The following is a 23,496-nucleotide window of genomic DNA, read 5'->3' as shown; positions in this document are numbered from 1 at the left end:
GTAGGGGGCCGCGAAATGGTATAATAGGTGGTGGGGAGGTACCTTATTTGGTACTTGCTTTCGCGATGATGCTCTCATTGAATGACAGAAGGTAGCCCCGGCGAGGTGCTACCAGCAATACTGACATGCCAGATACGCCGGCGCCATATCTTCCAAGCCCTGGTTATAATCCTACCATCTGGACTCTGGTCTCTCATACCAGGATGGCCTGTAGAAGGGGTCGAAAGCCCGCTGGCGCAAGTCGGTCCTGGTGTATGGTCGAGGGACGATCGAAAAGACTAAATAACGCCGCCTTCTTACCGCTCATCACCATTCACCACCCGATCTGAAATGCAAGCCAAGTTCCTTGGATGTCGAGGACATGTACCTGAGGTACCTTGCGTTGGTCCAGCAAAATCATCTGGAAGCTTACTCCGGCCACCACCCGTGGTCGCCTTTGCGGAGTAGTGCGGAGCGTCGACGAGGCTGGCAGCTCGATGGCGCAAGATGCTCGGCCGTTGATGTTGTCATCGTTGCTATAGCTCGACAACCACGTCCGTCGGGACCGATCGGATAGGTTGGATTATGCTTGATATGCACAAGAAGCTGTCCGAACACATGTATCTCTATAGCAAGCCAATAGTGAGCAAGACTACTCGGTACCTCGCCTGACCTCCGTAGCGACCTCATCATCATTGTCGTGACACCTCTACACCGCGGCCAGGACTGTCAGGTACGGCGCGTGGTCATTCCCACCGTGTGCTGCAAGAGTAGTGATCGTGGGCTCACAGCATCCTGCGTTGGTCGTACGTTTATGCGGCTGACGAATCGCCGCGATAGCAGAGGCAAGCTCTCTGTCACATGCCACACCGGAATCTAGACTGTCATCGGCGGACCCGTTCTCTGCGTCGAACGAGTGCATAAATGTATGCACGTACGTACAATGCGTACCACATCGCGTGGGTCGCTCGTCCATGTCGTCTCGCAGTGTACACCCCACCACGGGAACGAGCCCGCACACTCGTCTCCCATCTCGTGAATAATAAACCGGACTCGCGGTCCCTCCGAAAGGAAGCTTCGGCTCAACCCCAGGTGTGCATGCATAGCGCTGAAAGCTAACGCAATCGATCTGCAAGGGGAGCTACACCTTAGCCGGTTTGCACCCAATGAAGTCGCATCGTCAAGATCCCAGCAGTAAATGGCAGCGCCGCAGCAGATGCGTGGTGTGAAGAATCTAGACTCCGAGGCGGTGAGTTTGAGATGGACTTTCTCTCACTGTAGTTCTACCCTGCACGAGGCTGGGCTCCTAGGTGTTTGGTTCGCCTGCGCATCTGTGCACTGTACCAGCACACCTGCATATCGTCCTTCATCACCTGACCTAGCTGTATGTCTTGCGATAATCAGATCTACTAAGCGCATGCTCCTCTGAATCATGGAGTTGACCATGTGGGTTCCACCGGAAGCGCTGACTCGGGAGGCGCTTTCGTGACAGCCACCATCTGTGATGGCATCTCGATGAACATGGATTCGACGCAACGAACAATTCTCGAAGGCGGCGAGTGAACCTGTAGTCGTACAAAGTTCCCGGTTCCCGGGCCAGGTACACGGCCGGTCTGGTCTTGTGGCGACACGTCGGTACACTACGAACCCGACCCCCTGCCTTGGTTGAAAAATGGAACGATTTAGGCGGGATTTCAAGGGCGGGCGTTCCGATTTTCAGCCAAGTAGCTTGCCCGACCACAAGAAGTCGACCAAAAACCGACTTTGACTCTTTGCAGTTCATGGCATCTACATCTGGACAAACTCTTGTCAGAACGAATCCAAGTGGAGTCAGTATGGAGGAAGTCAATTCGTCAAAGGTATTCAACTCTCCAAAATTTGCAGCATCATGTTTCTCGTTCCCGCAGCCTACCATTCACATCCACAAACATAGCTTCCCACTTGCAGTGCCCGCCGCGACCCAGTCCATGGAAGGATGGAATTGAGCGACGGCCGGAACAGCCGTGATGTTTCCTCCTCCCAATTGAGCGAGCTGATGTCCGGTACTGGTATATATATCCACGAATCGGTTCTAAAAAAGGAAAAGATTAGCTTCAGTCCAGGTATGAAACAACGATGCAGACTTCAACCTGGGAACCCAGACCGAGAAACACAATCTCAGGCTGAGCTACAAGTCTTCTGCCGCTTGATCTTACCATGTTGCCAATGACAAAGCGCTGAATCCCATCCTGCGGTTGCAGCTGCCATTGAGCCCGAAGAATCGTGACCCATCGACCAGTCTGGTTATTGTGCTTGACAATAGCGCTGGGCGCCATCTCATCATCCGTCAGAGACCTTCCGACTTTCCAGTCACCACACTCCGAAAAGTCGTGGATCTTGATCGTGTCGTCATAACTCGCCGTCGCGACCTGACCGGCGCTGTTGAACGCGGCGTGAGACACGGAGAGCTTGGACAAGTGCTCGCCCATGAGGAACGGCATGCGATCGTCTTTCTTGCCGGAGATCTTTCGCAAGTCCCAGATCTTCAACATACGATCTAGAGAGGCTGTTGCGAGAATGTGGGGCTGCGCAGGGTGTAATGTAAAGCCGCCGATTTTCTTCTCGGAGAGCTGCATGATGGAAGCTTGATCCTGCGGCGTACGCATGTCTTTCATGCCGAATCTGCCATCGAGCGTGGTGAAGTGCAGTGTGTTCGGGTCTGCGTGACTGATTTGCACGCCGGATAGAGGCTCATCTGCGCCCTTGTCTGCAGGCGCATAGACTTCTACTGCCGTGCCCTTGGCCAGATCGAGCTTGCGTATTGAGGAGTCGTAGGAAGCTGAGTACACAGCGTTCTGGTCGTGAGGGGAGAACTGGAATGCGCTGATAGTTCGAGAGTGAATCTTGAATGTCGAGATCGCGGGTTCAAAGTCGTCGTCGTCGCCGTCTTCATCCGCATCGTCTGCTTCCTGCTTGATCTCATTCGCACTGGTCTGAGATCCATCGAATAGACCCATGCTGCCCAGCTTGTCGCCTGCGAATACCAGAGCCTTCTCTTCCGTGGGGTGAAATCCAAGCGAATAGATTCGCTCGGGCGTGATCTTTATCCTATTCGGCTCCGCGCCCTCCCACAGCTGTAGGCCGCTCATGCGCTCCCTTACTGCCCGCAGCTCCTTATCTGTCGTTTCCTTCACATCTTGCGCCGTGAACGTCCGCTCGCCAGGATTTGCAGGTCCCACGGTAGACAGCCAATTTCCAGCTCGGTTCCAAGCATTGCCATTCACCACTGCATCCACCAGGTTGATGTCGTCGCTCACGCGCTGTCGCTTTATCCGTTGTGCCTCCTGAAAGGCTGTCGCGTCGGCTTCATCTTTCTGCCTGGCCACTTCCGAGTCCGCGACAATGCCCTTGAGACGAGATGATGTTCGTCGCGGCCCTGTATCCTCCTCCTTGACTTTTGCGACTGGCCTCTTGCGCTTCTGCCCTGCGGTCGACGAAGGCTTCGGCTTGGATCCAATGCCTGTCTTTTGTGCATCTAGTTGCAGCTGTTGCAGTAGTGCTTGATTCTTTGCGATTTTCTCTTGTCTCGCTCGCTCATATTCGCTGACTGGTCCAGTGGCCATGTTGTGTAAAGTGTTACTGCTGTCCTCGAGAAGCTGTAGCGTAAAAGATGTCCCCGAGGTTCTTCAACAATGACGATATATTGGCGCCTCGACGACGCGTCGTCCGTGCCTCGGAGCGCGTTGATGTCGTGGTCCATTTTGGCCGATGTACTTCCGAGCTCTGGTCTTTCGACGTCAAAGCTCCAACGTCTCCTTTGAATTCATCAACATACTCCATGTTACCTCAGCGATGCCTTTCACGAAGCATCAATGGTCATCGCATCGTACGGGAAGTAGGTCAGGCGACTCTGCTTCCTTTCCTCTACCAGACGAATACGATTTGCCGCAGGTCCTACGCAGATGACGCTGTCGGAGATCTACAAGATGTCGCACACAGGAGGAAGAAACAGCCATCGAACGATCGACGACCACTAAGGCGAAAACCCGCCGGAACGGAAAGACGCTCGCAGTCAAAGTCTGCGAAGTTAGGTCATGGTGAAGAGCGGGATCAATCCTCAAGACGTCGGTTTGAGGGAGAAGCTCGAGGACCAAGAGATGATGAGGCCAAAAATGGTAGATGGGGCACCATAGTCGATCATGTCCCTTTCGATGGAACCGCTGGCGTTTCGAGTCCGTTGCAGAGACTGGAAGGATCAACGATGACTCTACGTGAGATGGAAGTGTTCAGGAGGATATTGAGCAAGACCGCCGAATCGCCCACAGCGGAGACAGGTCGAGTCTCCAGTAGACTCGACGCCGCACCAGACTTTCCCGAAGCTCTCCGTCCTCTCGTGGACGAAGCGAAGGATCTCCAAGCGCAGAAGGCCAAGGAGATGTCCAGCAAACCACAGCAGCAGAGCGCTAGTACCGGAGCACAGCTCGCACCTCGTGCTCAAGAATATCTTTCATCCACGAGGAAACTCATGGATACCGCGCGCACGGAAGCTGCGTTATGGGACGTTCTCCACACGAATGTGTTCCAGAAAGTTGAGTCGCTGCAATTGGAGTCTCGTTACAAGCCGTCTGGCGGCATGATCAGAGACCTGAATATCCTCACGGCGACATTGCCAACATTGTTGCTTCACTTCATGGTCCTGATCGAGACCTCATTCCCGAGATCGTCCCTTGGTGTCATGGTACTACCAGCGCTCAAGAAACGAGGGCCATCCGCTTTCGCCCTTGGAGCCACGACCGGACTGTTCAACCATCACATGAGCTTCCTCTACAAGCAATACTCTGACCTGGATGCGATTGCCAAGACTTTGGCAGAGATGGACAAGAATGTGTACAACTTCAACTCGGATACAAGGGAATTGCTTGCGATGATCTTTGATGATGCCGAAGCAGCTAGCAGTGGCCAATCAGGACCTGCTCTCGAAGCATTGTGGTCTACCGATCGTAGACAACGGGCACTGACAAAGCTTCGAGCCTGGGACAAGGTGGTCGTTCAGCGGTTGCATGCTGACGCAATAAGGCTGGCGAATGAGAAGCAGGTGCTCGATGAGGATGCTGATGAGCCCGAAGAGCTGTCCTCGCAGGCATGATGTATGGACGTCGACCACCGTGCTCGAGCGTAAGATCGCATACGTAGCATCTCTCTTGGCGGCTTGGTTGGCTGGCTCTTGGGCGAGCGAATGGCAGCTTCGCTGGTCAGACGACAACCACATAACCACAACTGCTGTCACTGCTACTGCGCGTAGCCCACGCCATCGTTGCGGCGTTTCCCACCGAGTTCGTCCAAGGCAAGCTCCAGTCATGTGGTCCCACAGATCCCAGCCTATCACATCGTTGGCGTAGATGCAACGGGTTCCTATGTCGATCTGAACGTGGATGCGTTAGCCTGACGTGCATCGATGCAGGTTGTTGGTCTTCGAACGCGAAGTTTTGAACGAATTCTAGAGAACCAGGAGTCTTCACTCGATACCCTTGCCAACAGGTAAATAGCGGCAGTACATATCCCACACCCCACGTCATCACGTGCTCCTTCCTCAGCAGCCCGACGAGGGATAAAATCGGCTTATCGGCCGGTTGAACGTAAACTCGGCTGCTCCTTCACTTAGCGGTCGACACTTCATCTCGTTGATAATGCGAATCCCCTAAGTGATAATATAGTCGATGAAGAGCCCACCATGAATTTTACTATGAAAGGGAGGGAGTCCGCTTCGAATCGTCTTCGATTTTTGTTCTTCGACTTCACCACCACCGAAAACGCGGACATCGATCCACATTGAGAATTCTTGACGCGACGTCTCCTCGATAAACACATTCTCCGACGTTGATTGTTTCAGTATACCTGAGCATCTACTCCTGCGAGACCTCATGTGGGTTCCCTCTCTCAAGACCTCGACACTCTGAAGAGACTGACCAACACATTCGCAGCAACATGGACGCCAGCACCATCCAAACCAAATTCCTCGACAAGCCCAACGAGCTCGGTCTCGTTGCGGTGGGCTTCTCAGGCGGACAAGTATGTCTTAATCCATACTCGACACTTCTGTCACCCACTAACCTCCTCTCCTCACAGTGCAAACCCGGCACCGACGCCGCCCCCATGGCCCTCATCGAAGCCGGCCTCGTCGACCAACTCCGCACCGACCTCGAATACAACGTCTTCCACGACAACAAAGTCCATGCCTACACCGACCTCATCCCAGCCTCCGACCCGGACCACCGCAACATGAAGAAACCCCGCGCCGTCTCCGCCGTGACCCAACAGCTCAGCAGTCAAGTCTACGCCCACTCCCGCGAAGGCCGCTTCGTGCTGACCCTCGGCGGCGACCACTCCATCGCCGTGGGGACCATCTCGGGAACCGCCAAGGCCACCCGTGAACGTCTGGGGCGGGACATTGCGGTGATCTGGGTGGACGCCCACGCGGATATCAATACGCCGGAGACGAGCGATAGTGGGAATATTCATGGGATGCCGGTGGCGTTCTTGACGGGACTGGCGAGGGATGAGGAGGATCAGCCGTTTGGGTGGTTGAGGGACGAGCATCGCTTCAGCACTACGAAACTGGTGTATATCGGTTTGAGAGATGTGGATCGTGGAGAGAAGAAGATTCTTCGAGACAACAACATCAAAGCGTTTTCGATGCACGATATCGATCGGTATGGAATCGGGAAGGTGATGGATATGGCGTTGGGCTGGATTGGACGGGATACGCCGATTCATTTGAGTTTCGATGTGGATGCTTTGGATCCGCAGTGGGCTCCTAGTACCGGCACGCCGGTGAGAGGTGGGTTGACGTTGAGGGAGGGAGACTTCATTGCGGAGTGTGTGCATGAGACGGGGAGTTTGATTGCGTTGGATTTGGTGGAGGTCAATCCGAGTTTGGAGGAGCATGGGGCGCAGGAGACGGTGAGGGCGGGGTGCTCGATTGTGAGGTGTGCGTTGGGAGATACGTTGTTGTAAGGTGGTGGGATGTGAGCGGATTGCATCAGCTTATAGATTAGAGAATTGACCTCGAGATGTTCTCCTCCGACTCGGCAACAACGCTGACCTTCGATGGTCTGTACTTTCTGCATACTGCAAACTGAAGACAATATTCGAATGCAGTCAACTCCGCTCGAAACTTACTCAATACAAGAAAAAGCACACTAAAGAGACATCAACGAAGATATCGTGAAGCGCGCTCTGTATTGATGTCTTTGTCGCCAACGGCTATACTCTTGTAACCCATACAAGTCACTGGAAGCATCTTGTAGAAGATTCAATCGGAGTGAAAGATGAGACCAAGAGTCGAGCTTCCAGTATATCTACAGTCCTGCCCTTCTTGCCTTTCCTCCTCGCACACATCCTATCCGTGGTCCATATCTAGCTCCTCCACACTCAATTCCGGAGGGCTATTCCACCTCGTCCAACCCATCCCATCTACTTCTTCCCCAACTTCTCCGCCTCCGCCCGGTCCTTCTCCAACGCCTGCTCCTGATCCGCAATCTTCTTCTTCAACGCCTCCAGTTTCTTCGCTTCCTCCTGGCGCACGTAGTAGTCCTCGTTGGCCTTTTCGCGCTTGTTGAACGCATCGCCTTGGGCGCGAGGAGCACCAGTGTCGCCTTCGGCCATTTTGCGGGCGGCGATGGAAAAGCTGCGGATGGAGGTTGTGCCGGTGCGGGGGAGTGCGCGGAGGACGGTGGTGATGGAGGACGACATGGCTGGAAGGGGAGGGAGGCGTTAGGATCAGCGCTGTATGAGAGTTACATTGGCGATGCTCACCGATGGATTTGATGTTGTTTGGGGTGGTATGGGATGGATGTCGCGCTTGTTTGTGGTTTGTGGTTGTTATCGAGGACAGCTCTTGAATGTTAATCTGTCCGTCACTGGCCTTCACAGAGAGAGAGGGTTTGGGGGGCTGAACTAAGGTGCAGAGGTCGCCGGCTAACCGAGCTAATCAGAGGCCTCCGTTAGCGTAAAGTGCAGGCTCGGTAGTTAGCAGGCTCTGCAACAAGGCCTAAATAACGTATACGTGTACTATATATGTATATGTATATATACGTCCTTAAGGGACGGTGGGCCGGTAAACTAAGCGTAAGGGCTAGTCTAGCGTAAATAAATAGGATAAAGTCTTACGAAGAAGCGTAAAATCCGGTTATTCCGCCCCTACGCACAGACCTCCTTTATCTGTCCGTTACTAGCCTTTATAGAGAGAGAGGGTTTAGGGGGCTAAACTAAGGTGTAGAGGTCGCCGGCTAACTAAGCTAATTAGAGGCCTCCGTTAGCGTAAAGTATAGGCTCGGTAGTTAGTAGGCTCTATAATAAGGCCTAAGGAGCGGAGCAAGAGCACCCTAAACTATAGTATAGGAAGAAAGTTAAAGGAGTTCTTTAAGCTATAATTAGCCGAGCGTTTAAGGGCAGATTCGGCGTTTCTAGCTTCCGTACGAGTCGTTTACGCGAGTAACAAATATACCGCTATCGTAACCGGCTAAACGCTCGTAGATCTAGGCTTACGGTCGTAGGCTTAGTAGTTAACTACCTTAGAAACGGCAGTTAAGGCGATATAACTATAACTCGGTAGAGGTGTAGTAGAGCTTAAACGCGTCCGACTTCTACCGGCTAAGTAGCTAGATGTCGCCGTCCGTTATACCGGAGTCTTTTGCCTACTACGTAGCGCCCTTTCGGATAGAGTGTCCGCTATAAAGCTTTACGTTATATCTAGCTCTTACTACCCCTTCGCGAATAAAGCGGACTAAGGAGTCTCTTATAAAGTAGCCCTATATCGTAAATAGGGGTTAGAGGGGGCTCGTAGTCGGTACCGCGTAGAGGAGGGCTCGTATATATAACATAGGGCAGGTAGTTGTTCCGGTTGCTATAATAACGATGTTAATACCGCTATAATCGTAGTCGGTTTTAGAGCGTTTAAGCCGTAGTGTTATAAAGGAGTAGTCTACTACTATAACGATATCCGTACGAGTAATATTCCGCTAGGCCTATACTAGAGTCGCTTACGCTCGGCCTTTATAGGTAATTTTACTAAGCCGGAGGAAACTACCGAAGGCTATAGTTACCGCGGCGTTCTAGTTAAGGTACGTGTTCGTTTGCGGCGACACTATAACGTTCTATAGGATAAGTAGCGTAATCGGTAGTCGCTCCTTCTTTAGCGTAGCGTTAATAGATTTAGCACCCTTAATAAGCTACTTAGTATAGTCGGAATCGAACGCTATAAGGTATATAATCCCCTTGTCGACGTAGTAACTACGGATAGCTAATAGTGCGGCTTAAATAGACTCGCCTTTAATAATAGCGAAGGAAGGGCTTAGATATAGCGTACGGTCGACGATAAATTAGTAGATTAGAGCCTACGATAGCGGCTACGCCGGATAGTTATTAATCCGTACAAATAGTTCCTACTAACGAACCGCCGATGCGTAGGATTCTCGCGTTATTAGTTTAAGTGCGTACTAGAGGAGTGTTGCGTAGCTAACTAACGGCGCTTAGAGTTATTATATCTATTCGGCCGGTAGAGATGTCGTGTTTACGTCGAAGGTAGGTAGCACTGCTAGTATAGACATAGGTTAGTAATAGTCTTAATATCGAATCGTAATAGCGTATTAGCGAGGGCATTATCGGATAAGGATAGCTATTACGGCTTAAGGCGTATATTTAGCTCTACGCTCTGGAGTAGGATGTCGCGCAAAAGGTAGTTAGCGTCGCTACGAATGCGGTGCTTCGCTAATCTACCGTATACCGCTATGTTATCGCCGTACGTTATAATGTAAGAGCGAGCCTATTGCCCGCGCTATCGCTAGAAGGATAGCTAGACGGCTATTATCTCGGCGATATTAATATAGAGGGAATCTGTACGTAGCTATACGAACATATTAGCCGCGAACACTAAGCTTATATCGTAGGGGTCGTCGTTGTCGCCGCCTTCGATCTAGTATGCCCCTATTCCGACGTTTAAGGCGTCGGTAAATAGGTAGATTTAGCGCAGCGTTAGCTCTATAATTATACGTATACCGTTACTATATTATAGGGCCTTCTACTACTATTCGAGGTCGTCTCGTACTAAAGTTAGAAGTCGGCAGCGGCTATAGAAGGATGCTATAAAAGTAAACGCGTTAACTAGGAAGGCTCTACCGACGTCGATAACTCTTACTACCTATAAGAGCCGCCCTAGTAGGCTCTCGAGCGTACTATATATAACTAAAGTAGATTTAAGGATCGATTCGATATCCTCTATCGCTTATCGTCGCTTAGTGTTCGATAGTAAGGCAACTATTATTACGGAATTAATAGTAATTCTAAGGACCTCTACCTTAGTGCCTTCGACGTCCTTCTTCTCGTTATATAGTATGCTAAGCTCTTCTGTTACCGCGTGCTACACCTAGTAGACTGCTACCGTCCTCGCTAGCGATTCGCTAGGGGTTATAAATATAAAGTCGTCGAGGTAGTAGTTTAATTCCTAGCCGAGTAGCCGCTCTAGCATCTAATATAGTACTTTACCGAAGAGGTTAAACAGCACTAGTACGGTACGTAGTGTCAGAGGCTGGTGCCTGAGGCTGCATCGGCTGTGCCGATGCCTGGGCCAACGCCCAACGGACGAACGCCGGTTCAGAAATCCACTAGGCCGAATTGGGAACAAGCTTCCTTTCGGCCGACTGGAAGGCCACGTATGCGCCAAGCGACGCTACGCGCACACACAGCTTATACTCGACGTTCCGTTGTTCTAGATAGATCTTCTTTTCGGTAGCTTTAGAATTTCATACATTCGGATCTGGACCTTTGTGCGCAACTTCGGTTCAGACCCTTACACGTAGGCCGAATAGGAGGCAGCATTCCTCGTAGATCTAAGATTACTATTCGAAAGCGAGTAGTCGCCTCTACTTAGGTACGACGGGCATATTACGGAAGGCGTTCTTAATATCCTTCTTTACTATTACGTAGTTATATCTAGCTCTTACTACTCGGGCGATAACGTCCTCGAAGGAGTCGTAAACGATCGCGCCGTACGCCTCCGGAATAGTACTGTTTACTAACCGGTAGCTCTGTCCCCTTAGGTAGGACAAGTCGTATATTCGGCGTAGACTACCGTCGTGTTTTAGTACCTAGCTAAGTAGTAAGCAGACCGCCTCTTAAGAGCGCTATATCCGGTTGTTTGCTAGGTCTTCTATAACCTTGTTATTAATATCGTTTATATCTGCGATCTAATAGTTTCGAGTACGTCTATTAGGTACGTGCCGTTCGCTGCTAATAGATGCTCTAAAGCGTAGGATGTATACGATCTTCTAAGGTAGCGCTAGACAAGGGTAGTCGCGTAGTATAAAGGACTAAGTAGTCGGTTTTAATAGCGAGACCTCTATAAGCAATAGTATAAAATGTAAGTAGGGATTAAATAGTAGCAGTGTATTTAGCCGTATGCTATCGCCTTAAGCTTTTACAATTAAATTTATGCCTTAATTACTTAGATTACTTAGTGTATAAGGGCGCTAGATAGCCTTGTCCGCACTTATCGTAGGCGTGCTTATATCCGGCCTAGCACGGCTCCTTATAGCCCTTAGTATTATAGTTCTTATAGATAATAAGTAACCTATCGCGCTTATTGTTATCTCGAAATAAATAGCCGCCGTCCGTAGTCTCGGAACGGCGGTGTTTCGGAGGTAGTGCTAGGACTACGCGCGATATTATCGCTACATTATAGACGTATATAGTTAGGTAGCTATGTTCGTAAACCGAGAGCTAGTTCTCGGGTTTACGAGCGCCTCTATTAACGATAAGCTCGTATAATCGGATCGCAAATCTACGAACAATAGACTTCTAGTCGTAGCTAATGTTTACTAGTTTAGCGATTAGACCTTAGAAGCGGAGTATAGCGACGACTAGCGTCGGGTTGCCGGTGCTATAGAAGGTAGCTATTATATAGATATAGTTTAAGAACCCTTTAAACTAAACGCATAGAAAAGTGTAGTCCTCGATCTTTAAGGTTATAGATAATGTTAATAACGTTTTGCCGCCGGTAATAAGTTTAAATACTTTATATTAGTCGTCTGTTGTAGTTAATAACTCCGTATATTGTCTAGCTCGGAGTCTATAGAGGTTAACCGGTTTAAAGGTGTCTTTATATATCTCCTTAATATGTTTTGCCTTAATGTCGCCTAGGACATCGAGTAGAGGTTAGTGTTCGAGAGGTAACTTACCGTCGTCGTCTAGTAGTATAGCCCCTCGGGTGCGACTCCGGTCGCGATTTCTATACTATACTCGTAGAGCTTCTATCTCTAACTAGTGTCTCTCTTCTACTCTATAGACCTCTTATTTACGCTGCCTCCGTTTATAAACTATCTCGGCTAATTGCTCTTATATAAGAAGTGCGTTCTACTATGCCTATAAGGGTAGTACGCCCTTTTCTATCGCTACCGCGATCGCTAGTAGGTCGAGGTTACTACTACTACTACTCGAGGAGCCGTATAGTAGGTTACTAGGGTTTATCGTTCTTAGTCGGCCTAGTTGTCGTTTCTCCTTATTGTTTAGTAGTAAGCGTCGTTTAGGGCGTACGTTAATATCGTCGTCGTCGCGATTATTTTCCGAGGCATCGTTTTCGTCTAGACTTTTATAGTTATATAATGTAGCCGGACCCTTGTTTGTTTGTTTGTTTGTTTGTTTGTTCCATTTACGTCCTGTAGGAGTCTATGACTATGTAGGACGGCTGTCTCGCGACAGCAGTCTATCTATGTACAATCGTTGTTCTCTCGTATCTCTTAACCTTAGGGAAAGACCCGTGCCTAGGATAGTAGCAAGCTAGTATCGAAGGACTTTAAAGAAAGACAAATAAGGAAAAGTAAAAGGAGTGTAGGCTAGACGGTCTCGTCTTCGCCTCTTGCTAGGTGCTAGGACCTAGAAGCAATCTTTGTATCCGAGAGAAAGGTAGTAAGGTGTTTCCGGAGTTCCTTATCTTCTACTATTTCTAGTAGAGATTGTGCTTGTCGTAGCGGTAGTAGCCTAAGTACATCGTAGATAGGGCAGCTACATACGAGGTGTTCTGCTGTTTCTCGTCGTCCGCAAGGGCAGTCTAGCGTCGTTGCGTATCTAAAGCGATAGAGATAGGACTTTAGGTATCCGTGTCCTAATAGGATAGTATAGAAGGCACTAGTTAAAGCGCGTCTTCCTCCTATTCTATGTTTTCCTAGCGAGCTCTATAGAAATCGACTAAGGTAGCTATTTGTATTCCTAGGTACCTTATTAATCTCCTGTTGTCTTGCTATTTCGTATCGGGTTTTCTAGACGCTAAAGAGATCGTCTTTTGCGTAGTTAGCCCTTTCGTATTCTACGAAATGCTTGTATTGTCGAAGTCGATAACAGAGTAGTTGTATCTGTGTTCTCTGTCGTTTTTGCGGAAGTATCTCTCTCGAGTCCTCGTGTCGGACTTCTCGCGTATCCGAAGGCGCGCTTTAGATAGCGAGTCTTATAGGGTAGTTTTCGGGTAGCTTTGCTGCGCGTAGAGAGTATAAAATTAACTGTCTCTCTAGGCGTAGATCCGGGGGGAAGAGATTTGACTCTACTTCGGACGGGACGTTTAGGGCGGTACGGAAAACGCCTAGGATCTTCCTACAAGCTTTACTTTATAAAGATACTAGAGGTTTTATGCTCTTTTTCGACCGCTACTAAACCGGGGCCCCGTAGTCTGCTATTATAGTAACGTAGGCTAGGTAGATCTTTCTTAATAATATAGAAGACAGACCGCGTTCGGTATTTGCTAGTCTTTCTAATCGATAGAATACCGCTTATGCTTATGCCGATCTTATTACAATATGCTCCTTAAAGGTAAGACCGGCATCTAGCTAAATCCTAAGCTACCTTATCGCTTTCTTCGCTAGGCGAACAATATCGCCGTTTGGAAGAATTACCGGGCAATCGGACCCTTTCCCTTTTAAGAAGTGTACTAGGTCTGTTTTTGCTAGGTCGAAAGCAATCGAGTTCTTCTTTCCTAGGTTTATTAGCCTTCTTACCTTACGTTCTAGTACCTTAGAGTTCTTCTTAAGGGACGTAGACGAGGTAGATAGTCTAATGTCGTCGACGTAGGAACTAGGAGTAACTCCTTATAGCGAGAAGAATATGTCGCGCGTATAGATAAGAAAGAGGATAGGAGATATCGGGCTGCCTTGTAGGACGCCGATCTCTACGTCCTAGAATTCCTGTATCTATCCGTCGAATGCTATTCGTAGGCGTCTATTGCTTATAAACGACTAAACCTAATGTATAAGGCTATGCGGAAGCCTTAACTAGATTATTATTCTTAACAGTCGGTTCTTTGTAATGTAGTCGTATGCTCCTCTTACGTCGAGGAAGATAACCGAAGTCTTCTTTTTCTTTCTTCGATTCTCCTCGATTTCGTTCGTTAAGAGAAGCACTATATTAATAGCCGATTTCTTCTTTCGCCCTCCTAACTACGAGTCGTATAGAAGGGGCTTCGTCTCTGCGATAATCCCTAGGCGTTTTGCGAGTATTCTCTTACTAATCTTACCGAGGCAGTTTAGGAGAGAGATAACTTAGTAGGCCTTAGGGACCGAATAATCTGGTTTTCCCGGCTTTGCTAGAACTGCGCCTATCGCAACTTTCTAGTATCGGGGGTAGTATCCTTCGTTAAGTAGCCTCCTATATATACGTAGAAAGGTAATAGGAATAGCGCCGTACGCTTTACTAATAATAGCTTGCGTAATACCGTCTAGGCCCGGCGTTTTTCCTTTTACTATCTTCGTACTATAGGCGGCAGCGAGTTCCTCTTCGGTTAGCGTAGTCTAGCCCTAATCCCCGGCTATATACGCTTCCTAACGGCTAGGTAGAGGTTCCTCGGCAGGAGGGCGCGGAAATAAGGCTTCGGAGAAGGCCTTACATTTCCCCTTAAAAGAATCCTCGTTATTTATCGTAGGTATCTGTCTTCGGCTGCTATTCCTAGTATAGGATATAGCTTTAAAGATAGATTTCGAGTCTTCTTTTTCGAGGAAAGCGTTCTAGTAGTTCTTCTTAGCTGTTTTAATAGCTTAGAAGTACTCGTTTCTCGCTTTCGTATACGCCTCTTTCTCGTCTAGCGTCGGTATACGTCCGTAGGTAAAGGTCTGTCTATATGTTCTAGACATTGTGCGGCGTAGCGTACGTAGCTCCCTATTCTACTAAGGTTTTGCGCAGGCGTGTACTACTTTCTCTAGGATTGCTCCCCGCATCGATTTGGTAATACACAAGGTAAAGGAGTCTACGATGTCGTCGAGGGAGTTCGTATAGTTAATAGACGTCGCCTTGCTTATTAGGAGATCTATAAACAGTTCCTAATCCGCGGAAGCTATATCTAGAACTACTTTCTTCTATTAGGCTCGATCTTGCGCACTAATAAGGTCTATAGATATAGCCTTATAGTCTAAGCCTATCGGAATCGTTCTCTAGTCGATTTCTTTCGTAGATAAGGATCCTCTTATAAACGTAAGGTCTAGGACTAACTCTGCGTCTAGGTGCGGCCTATAGAAGGTCCCGACACCTATCGTATTATATAGAGTAAAGCCCTAGTCTTCTATCTACTCTATAAATTCGCGGGCACTAGTAGTATCCTTTCCCCTCGGATCCTAGGACGGGTGTCTAAGGTTAAAGTCTCCTACTAGTAGAGTATTTGGAAGGAACGTGTTGCGTAGAGAGTAGAGGCTTCTCTCTATTATTCGTCGGTTTTGCGGGTTCTCGGTATCTCGAAGGTCTTTCTCGTTGTAGAGATTAACTATCTAGATCTTGTTGCCCCTCTTGTCTAAAATAACAAAGGAAAGTATGTCGCTATCGTCTAATAAAATAGGAGAGATATTAACGTTAAGTCTTATGCTAATATATAGTATTGTCCTTAGCCGGATTGTCGAATCTGTAGTCGTTAGGAATAGCTAGTTATACTCCCGGTGTGCGATAGATCTTATCTCTTTGTAGCCTGTTTTCGGGTCTTCTATAGTCTATAGTTCCTAGACTAGTAGAAGGTCGGCTTTCTGCTTAACCGCGATGTCTAAGGTAGACTCTGTAGCCTCGATAGATTAGTTAAGATTAATATAGAAAATCCGTAGAGAGTGTTCTAACATATAGAACGTTCTAGGGGCCTCCCTTTCTGTTATATACGATCCTTCGCCTTCTCGACTCTTAGGCTGTCTACGCCTACGTATAGACGGTTTTAAATAGCCCTTTTTGCCTCCTCCTCGGTAGCAAAACCTACTAGAACTGTCGCCCTAGTAAGAGTCCTTCTTCTCTCTTCGTTTGTTAGCTAAATCGGGGTACCTACGAGTTTAAGACCTCTATTAAAGGTCTTAATTTCTTGTTAAATGTCCTATAGGCCCGTTAGCGTATTAAAGTTCGCGGTCGAAACGCCGTAGACTACGACCTTATGCTAGAGAGAGTCCTCTATTACCTGTGCCTCGCCTATAATATCGGTAACCTTAATAAGGCTATCGATCGTTCGTTAGCGGGCTTTCTCTATTACAAAGTTTAGGACAATGTTGCCCCGAAACGATTTCTTTATTATAAGGACAGCTAGCTCTTGGTTTTCGCCTTTAAGAGCGTTATTAATTTTGTCTCGGGTTGCAATCTAGTCGAGTTCCTTCTCTTTATCCTTTAGTATAAGGATAAGAGGCATCGGTTCTGCTTATTCTTTCGGCTTGCTAGCCCTCCGGGAGACGGTCGTCTAACGTTGTTATTATTGTTGTTGTTGTTATATTGTCTTTATTATCGAGGAGGTAGAGGTAGAGGTATCGGATCCGCTATCTCCCTTAATAACGTCTGCGAAAGTAGGCTTCTTCGCCTATGCTACTAGTTTCTTTATTATCGTTTCTAGGTTCGAGACTTGCTTTACGAGGATTTAGGACGTTATCCTAAAGTCTATACGCTCGGTAAAGTGCCGAAAGACTTCGAGAAGGTCGAGAACCTAGGTTTGTTCTTCTAGAAACCTGCCTAGATCCCCTGCCGCTTCGACTAGTAGCTATCGGGCTTATAGGATCTTCTCGTTTATAGGCGTGCGAGAGAGTGTTTGTTTCTTTCCGAGAGAAGGGCTACGAGTCGGGGAGATACTAAATTCGAAGGGGTTTTGCCTTTTCCTAGGTAGGAAAGGAATGCCGGTTCTTTTTAGTAGTTCCTCCGGTAACGGCAGGGTTTTAAGAGACTTAAACGTAACTTCCTCGTCCCCTCTAGCCGTAGCTTTTAGAGTCTAAGGGGCTAAGCTTGCGTCTGTTATTTCCGTCTCGGTAGACATTATCTTGTTATTGTTATTTGTTATTTAAAAAGAGGCTTAGCAGTCTTACGCCGAGAGGGCTACTTGTTCGTCTCTATTTCTAATCGCGTTTAGGTCCTAGCCTACTTGCGATACTAGGGCACTCTTCTCCCTACTATATAAGAGTATAGGAGAAGGTATACTTTAAAGAGGAGAGAAGAGATATATAAATATACCTCTGCTTCTAGGAAGTACTCTAGCCTATAGCAACGTGCGTTTTTATAGCAGGCTTTAGAGGCGTTCTGCGGGTAGCCGTAGTAGGTTCGGGACAACCTTTGTCTCTAGGGAAAGGTAGGCCTATACTCTATTTAGAGTATCTAGCTATATAGCTAGTACTACTACTCTAATCCCTAGAGGTGCAAATTCGTCCTTACTAAACTATACTGCTCCTTTAGCTTCCTCTCTCGGCGGCGTAGGACAATAGGTAACTCTAGTATAGAGAGAACTAAGTATATATGTATATATATGTTTATATATCCTAGGAACACTACTCTTGTTTAGCCTTTGGCTCTTTTAAAATTCGACCAAATTAGGCGTTTAATAGCTAGAATAAAAGCTCTCGTCGAGGGCTTTTAAACGGGCTACACGGCGTCCGAATCGGCGGTGTATTAGTTATATTGTAGTGTGTTAAAGTGTTATAGTACAGGTTGTAAACCCTCCTTATGCAATGCCCTAAACAGGGAATGTTTTAAGTATAGGGGAGGTAAGGTCGGAATAAGGTTTCGGAGGTAGGGGCCAAATCCCGGAGTTTAGCAAAATTTGTACCCTAAAGGGGGCAATAAGGTGAATCTTTAAACTCTAGTAGCGGCGCAGGTTTTAAGGGCAGCGGGGTGAATGCGGGTTTGTTGGAACGGCCTTAATAAGGGCTTTCGAATAGTGCGTGTTTAGTGATAATCGGGTCAATATTGGGTGTGCAATGGAAGTGCGGATGTCGATGTAGCCGGACCCTTATATCTTAGTGCTATTCGCGCCAGAGCAATAACATAGTAAATATGCAACGACTACTCGTTGTAGGGGCCTACGATTAAGACGGCGTAGTTAGTATAATAAGGCGGCTCGAATACGTACGCGCAATTAATAAATAGGGCGGTAAACTAAGCGTAAGGGCCAGTCTGGCGTGAATAAACAGGATGAAGTCTCACGAAGAAGCGTGAAATCCGGTTATTCCGCCCCTACGCACAGACCTCCTTTATTCAAGTTGGAGTTCCCTGTGCCTGGCGATGAGGTCAGCAGGGGAGTGCTCGGATTCGGTCCGGCTTCGTCATCGCGACTGCCAGCGTTGAGGTGAGCTCCATCTTAGTTCTACAGAAGTTCTTCGAATCTCACTCACCTACCTCACTTCTTCATCCTCGACATCAACGACAATTCACCTTTTCGCTTGCCAAATCTTCCAGTGTCTACGACTGACGGTAAGTAACGAACCATCTTCCTTTTTCTCTCCTGGCCGAGGCGGAAATTCACAAGGCTGTACTGCGATATTGAATGAGGGGCATGCATATTGGTGGGGGCATTGGATGGGACAGAAAAAAAAGATTCCACTGGGCGGCAATGATACCGTGGAACGATGTACCGCGGGCGTTGTCTCCAACCAGAACTGCGCTCTTCACTTCCGCTCTGCGCTCCGCCACATTGAGGAGCTCGATTCATTCACTCTCTGCTTCTGATCGTCACAAGCTTATTGGAGTCTGGCCTCAGTTCGGTCAAGCCACAAGCTGACAAGCTCTTGCCTCTCAGCGCTCTCTAACTTCCTCAAGGCACTACCTTCTTCTTCTTCACAACGAAAACGAACTCGACTACGATAACGTCACCTCAACCGACACAACCCTGAGGACTCGACCTCTACGCAGAACACACTCAACCACACACATATCCACCCGCCAACATGGTCGGCCTCGGACCACGGCGCAAGCCCAGCCGCAAGGGCTCCATGGCAGACATGCCACAGGACTTGCTTTCGGAGATCAAGCGCTTGGAAGAGTTGTTCATCGTGGACACCCCAAAGCTCAAGAGCATCACCGAGCACTTCATCTCGGAGCTGGCCAAGGGCCTCACAAAGGAGGGCGGCAGCATCCCAATGAACCCGACCTGGGTCATGGGCTACCCGACTGGACACGAGACTGGCACTTTCCTCGCACTCGACATGGGCGGTACCAACTTGCGCGTCTGTGAGATCAACCTGCCAGAGGAGAAGGGCGAGTTCGACATCATCCAGTCCAAGTACCGCATGCCAGAGGAGCTCAAGACCGGCAACGCCGATGAGCTTTGGGGATACATCGCCGACTGTCTGCAACAATTCATCGAGTACCACCACGAGGGTGAGAAGTTGGACAAGCTCCCACTCGGCTTCACCTTCTCCTACCCAGCGACACAGGACTTCATCGATCACGGTGTGCTGCAGCGCTGGACCAAGGGTTTCGACATTGATGGTGTCGAGGGCAAGGATGTCGTTCCGCCATTCGAGGCTGCGCTACAGGAACGTGGCGTCCCAATCAAATTGACTGCACTCATCAACGACACCACCGGTACCCTCATTGCTAGCAGCTACACGGATCCGGAGATGAAGATTGGATGCATTTTCGGTACTGGCTGCAACGCTGCGTACATGGAGCACGCTGGTGAGATTCCAAAGCTCGAGGACTGGAAAATGGACCCGAAGCAGGAGATCGCCATTAACTGCGAATGGGGTGCCTTTGACAACGAGCACAAGGTTCTCCCGCGCACACCATACGACATCATCATCGACAAGGACTCGCCTCGTCCTGGTCAGCAAGCTTTCGAGAAGATGATCGCTGGTCTCTATCTTGGTGAGCTATTCCGTTTGGTGCTTGTCGATCTCCACGAGAAGAACGTCGTTTTCCAGGGCCAGGACATCGCCGCGCTTCGCAAGCCCTACTCGCTCGATGCCTCATACCTCTCCGACATCGAGAACGATCCTTTCGAGAACTTGCAGGAGACCGCCGACAACTTCAAATCCGTTCTCAACATCACCACCAGCAAGCCTGAGCTCGAGTTGATAAGACGACTGGCTGAGCTCATCGGCACGCGGTCGGCGAGGTTGAGCGCATGTGGTGTGGCGGCGATCTGCAAGAAGAAGGGATACAAGACTGCTCACGTCGGTGCTGATGGTTCGGTGTTTAACAAGTACCCTCACTTCAAGGTATGTTGACTTCATCCTACGGTCTGAATCATTGGCTGACGCAACACTAGCAACGCGGAGCAGCTGCTCTGAAGGAGATTCTCGACTGGGAGACTGGCCGTGACGGCAAGCCGCTCGGCAAGGGCAACGACCCGGTGGAGATCATGCCGGCTGAGGATGGTTCTGGTGTTGGCGCAGCCCTCATCGCCGCTCTTACGCTCAAGCGCGCCAAGGAGGGCAAGCTCGAGGGTATCCGTGATGCCGAGTCCATGCTCAAGGGTATGTGAATGAGATAAGCACAGGTCTCGGCGACAAGGGAAGGATTGGAACGGCAGGGAAGGGAGGAGCGGTGACGAGGTCTACATGATCCTAAGCGCATCGATGTGCGACAGCACTGGTGTGAATGAGCTCCTTCTCCGGCATGACTTTGGCTGCAGTTGTATATTTTGAGCTGGCATTGACATTATGCTGCAGTCCGAGCTGGGTCGTGTTCCTAGCTGTCCTACAATGGAACAAATCATGACAGACTGTTTCTACGCACGACCTTTCCCGTGGCTGTCCTGTCGCTGTTGATGAGCTTGTGAGATTGTGAGACTACAGCTGCAATGACTTTGAAACTCTCTGACTGAAGCTGATGTGCATACTTGTCTCCTCAGACATCGTCTCATATCCCGTTTTCAAAGCCTCCATATCGTAATGTACATCATACACGTATGACTGGAACAAGACGGCGCTTCCTCGACCCGCCCTAGACGCGCATTCTCTCCAACGGCTGCTTTTCATAACCGCCCAGGGCCCGTCGCCTCTTGAACATTCGCATAGGAGATGCGGGGTTATCGCACGCCCTGTACGAGATACACGTATTGCCGGCATTGCAAGCTGTACCTGAAATGCACACCTGGTCCGCGTTGTTGCAGTCCGCATCGGTAGCGCAGTCTGCATCGCACTCTTGGCTGGTGTCGATGCAATATCCAGCACCATTGCTAGCGCTTGCCTGGTTGTAACAGTCGCAGGTCTGCGCATTGCCGGAACCTTCATAACATTGCGCGGTATTCCCGTCCGTGCAAGTGACGACGGGTCTTGCTGCGGTTGTGGTGCTGGACGTGGTGCTGGGAGTCGTGGAAGTCGTAGTGGATGGAGTCGTACTCGGCGTAGTGGACGGCGCGGTGGCCGCAGGCGAGCACATAGCTGTCATGATCAGGGCCATGTCATTGCGACCAGCCACGGCGAAAAAGCCTTCGCTGTTGACGAACGAGCCTGATGGCACATCACAGCTTAGGACGTTCGACTCGGAAAGTGTGCACCCTCCGATGAGCGTTCGCTGTTCCTCAGCCTCGATGTTGGCAAGGGTGTCATGTAGTACATTGGTACCTGGACCAGTATGATACGGGTACATTCCAATAGAAGAATCAAAGAGCAGATTCGGAGACCCGGTTACAGAGTTGTCAATAACGAAGCTGGAAGCACCGGAGGGAAGTCCGAAGGAGTATCGGCTGTACGGGTCGGATTGGCTCTCCACGTAGTATGCATTCCTGTTGTTCGCAAGTGTGAAAGCTCCAGTGCAAAGTGGCAGACCTACTCTAATTTACTGGTCAGCTTTTCAAGGACAAGTCACATTATGAAGAACTTACGAGGTTGTCGTGCTTGAAGTCGTTGTGGATGGAGTAGTTGACGCTGTAGTCCACGGAGTAGTTGACGCTGTAGTCGACGGTGTCGTGGAGGGAGTAGTTGACGGTGTCGTGGATGGGCTAGTAGACGGCGTTGTGGATATGGTAGTAGACGGCGTTGTGGACGGCGTTGTGAGCGGCGTTGTGAGCGACGTTGTGAGCGGCGTTATGGATGCGGTCGTGGTTTTGGTCGTAGTCTTGCTCGTTGTTGAAGGAGTCGTCGATGGCGTGGTAGTCTTCATCGAAGTTTTCGGAGTGGTGGTGCCCATCTTCGTAGTCGTAGTCTTCTTCGTCGTCGTAGTGCACTTCGATGTCGTCGTAGTCGTTGTCTTCTGAGGAGCAGGGCGGCACGGGCAAGATCGATCGTAGAAGTGATACGCGGGAGCATAGCCGCCATAGCGCGTCGACTTCACATTCCCCGAAACGCATGCGGCGTACAATCGGCAGGAATCCTGGCCGAGGGCATAGCTTCTGCACCACGAAGTCTGCTTGCAGTATGTGGAGCAGGTATAAGCATCACAGGCTTTCTTCTGGATGACCTGGCGTGGTTGGTATCGGCCGCCATCGTAGCCGCCGACGTTACATCGCTGTTGCTCCTGGACATTCCTCGCCTCGAGGAGAGAATCCTCGTTCTCAGAAGAGGCAGCGTTGAGAAGGGCAGTGGTCAGGGGCAAAGCTGCCGCGAGAAAGGTGAGAAAGCGCATGATGTGCGTAGGCAAGTGCATGAGAGGAGAGGAGAGCGGTCGTCGACACCGGTGATGAGACGCACCTTATATGGCGGATGTCCTGCCGTGTAGTGGACCGCTTTCGAAGGCGAGGCTCGGCCGCTCCGCGATTGTCTTTGATATGCATGGAGCGGACGAAGTTAAATACGCCCATCAGCCCACGGATGCATGTCCTAAAATCAGCCTCACAAGCCACGAACGCGCTTCTCAGCTGGACTTGTAATCTGCGGGCAGTTCGGCTGCATTCTCGTGGGAGAATCGAATGTCTCTTGTGAGTACATGAGTAGTTCGAGCCATGTGAAACGCGGTCAATTCCTGAATGGCGAAGACACTCCATCTTGCCGCAGCAGATCTGGCCGAGATGTCAGCATCAAGCAAGAGTGACTGACTGCCACGGAACGATGAAGCCGCTGCGTTGATTCGCCCCTCGGTCGAATATTGACTTTGCCCTCAGCTCTCCTCGTGCAAGCCGCGAAATCCAACCTTTTATGGAACCAGTCTGCTGAGAAACGCCATATTCTTGACGCTAGTCTAACCCAAAAATCGATGCATCCTCCCGAGCGAAGCTCGCTTCCACAGGACTATCGTAATGTAGCTGGAAGGCATTGTAACATTGGCATTGATCCGCGGCGCGACAAAGCTTGACACTATCGTGTTGACATGTGGCATTTCTTCACTCTCTTCCCAGTCGAGGTACGG

At 49.5% G+C, this 23,496-nt stretch overlaps 6 protein-coding genes across 6 annotated transcripts; 2 read left to right on the top strand and 4 right to left on the bottom strand.

Annotated features, from left to right (window-relative positions):
• Positions 1–1,894: 1,894 nt before the first annotated feature.
• On the bottom strand, positions 1,895–3,581 carry MYCGRDRAFT_100589 (uncharacterized protein; the record flags this gene model as incomplete). Its single annotated transcript, XM_003851562.1, has 2 exons — positions 1,895–2,050; positions 2,175–3,581. The coding sequence occupies 2 exons, from the start codon at positions 3,579–3,581 to the stop codon at positions 1,895–1,897; spliced, it is 1,563 nt and encodes a 520-aa protein (XP_003851610.1).
• Positions 3,582–5,655: 2,074 nt separating this feature from the next.
• MYCGRDRAFT_104970 (uncharacterized protein) lies at positions 5,656–6,691 on the top strand (the record flags this gene model as incomplete). The annotated part of the gene is made up of 3 exons (XM_003851694.1): positions 5,656–5,881; positions 5,940–6,027; positions 6,085–6,691. Coding segments are annotated over 2 exons (690 nt in total), but the record flags the coding sequence as incomplete, so codon positions are not given.
• A 529-nt stretch (positions 6,692–7,220) lies between these two features.
• MYCGRDRAFT_104965 (uncharacterized protein) lies at positions 7,221–7,834 on the bottom strand (the record flags this gene model as incomplete). Its single annotated transcript, XM_003851561.1, has 2 exons — positions 7,221–7,712; positions 7,774–7,834. One exon carries the CDS (start codon positions 7,708–7,710, stop codon positions 7,432–7,434), a length of 279 nt encoding a protein of 92 aa, XP_003851609.1.
• A 952-nt stretch (positions 7,835–8,786) lies between these two features.
• Positions 8,787–8,972, bottom strand: MYCGRDRAFT_43444 (uncharacterized protein; the record flags this gene model as incomplete). The annotated part of the gene is made up of 1 exon (XM_003851560.1): positions 8,787–8,972. A coding segment is annotated over one exon (186 nt), but the record flags the coding sequence as incomplete, so codon positions are not given.
• A 9,635-nt stretch (positions 8,973–18,607) lies between these two features.
• Positions 18,608–20,929, top strand: HKX1 (uncharacterized protein; the record flags this gene model as incomplete). The annotated part of the gene is made up of 3 exons (XM_003851695.1): positions 18,608–18,678; positions 19,004–20,426; positions 20,477–20,929. The coding sequence occupies 2 exons, from the start codon at positions 19,152–19,154 to the stop codon at positions 20,690–20,692; spliced, it is 1,491 nt and encodes a 496-aa protein (XP_003851743.1).
• Positions 20,930–21,238: 309 nt separating this feature from the next.
• On the bottom strand, positions 21,239–22,776 carry MYCGRDRAFT_94077 (uncharacterized protein; the record flags this gene model as incomplete). Its single annotated transcript, XM_003851559.1, has 3 exons — positions 21,239–21,250; positions 21,304–21,937; positions 22,037–22,776. The coding sequence occupies 3 exons, from the start codon at positions 22,774–22,776 to the stop codon at positions 21,239–21,241; spliced, it is 1,386 nt and encodes a 461-aa protein (XP_003851607.1).
• Between the last annotated feature and the right edge of the window lie 720 nt (positions 22,777–23,496).

The sequence above is a fragment of the Zymoseptoria tritici genome, chromosome 6 (assembly GCF_000219625.1).
Source record: "Zymoseptoria tritici IPO323 chromosome 6, whole genome shotgun sequence".
In the NCBI taxonomy this organism is placed as follows: Eukaryota; Fungi; Ascomycota; class Dothideomycetes; order Mycosphaerellales; family Mycosphaerellaceae; genus Zymoseptoria; species Zymoseptoria tritici.
This window is presented reverse-complemented; position numbering and strand designations above follow the sequence as displayed.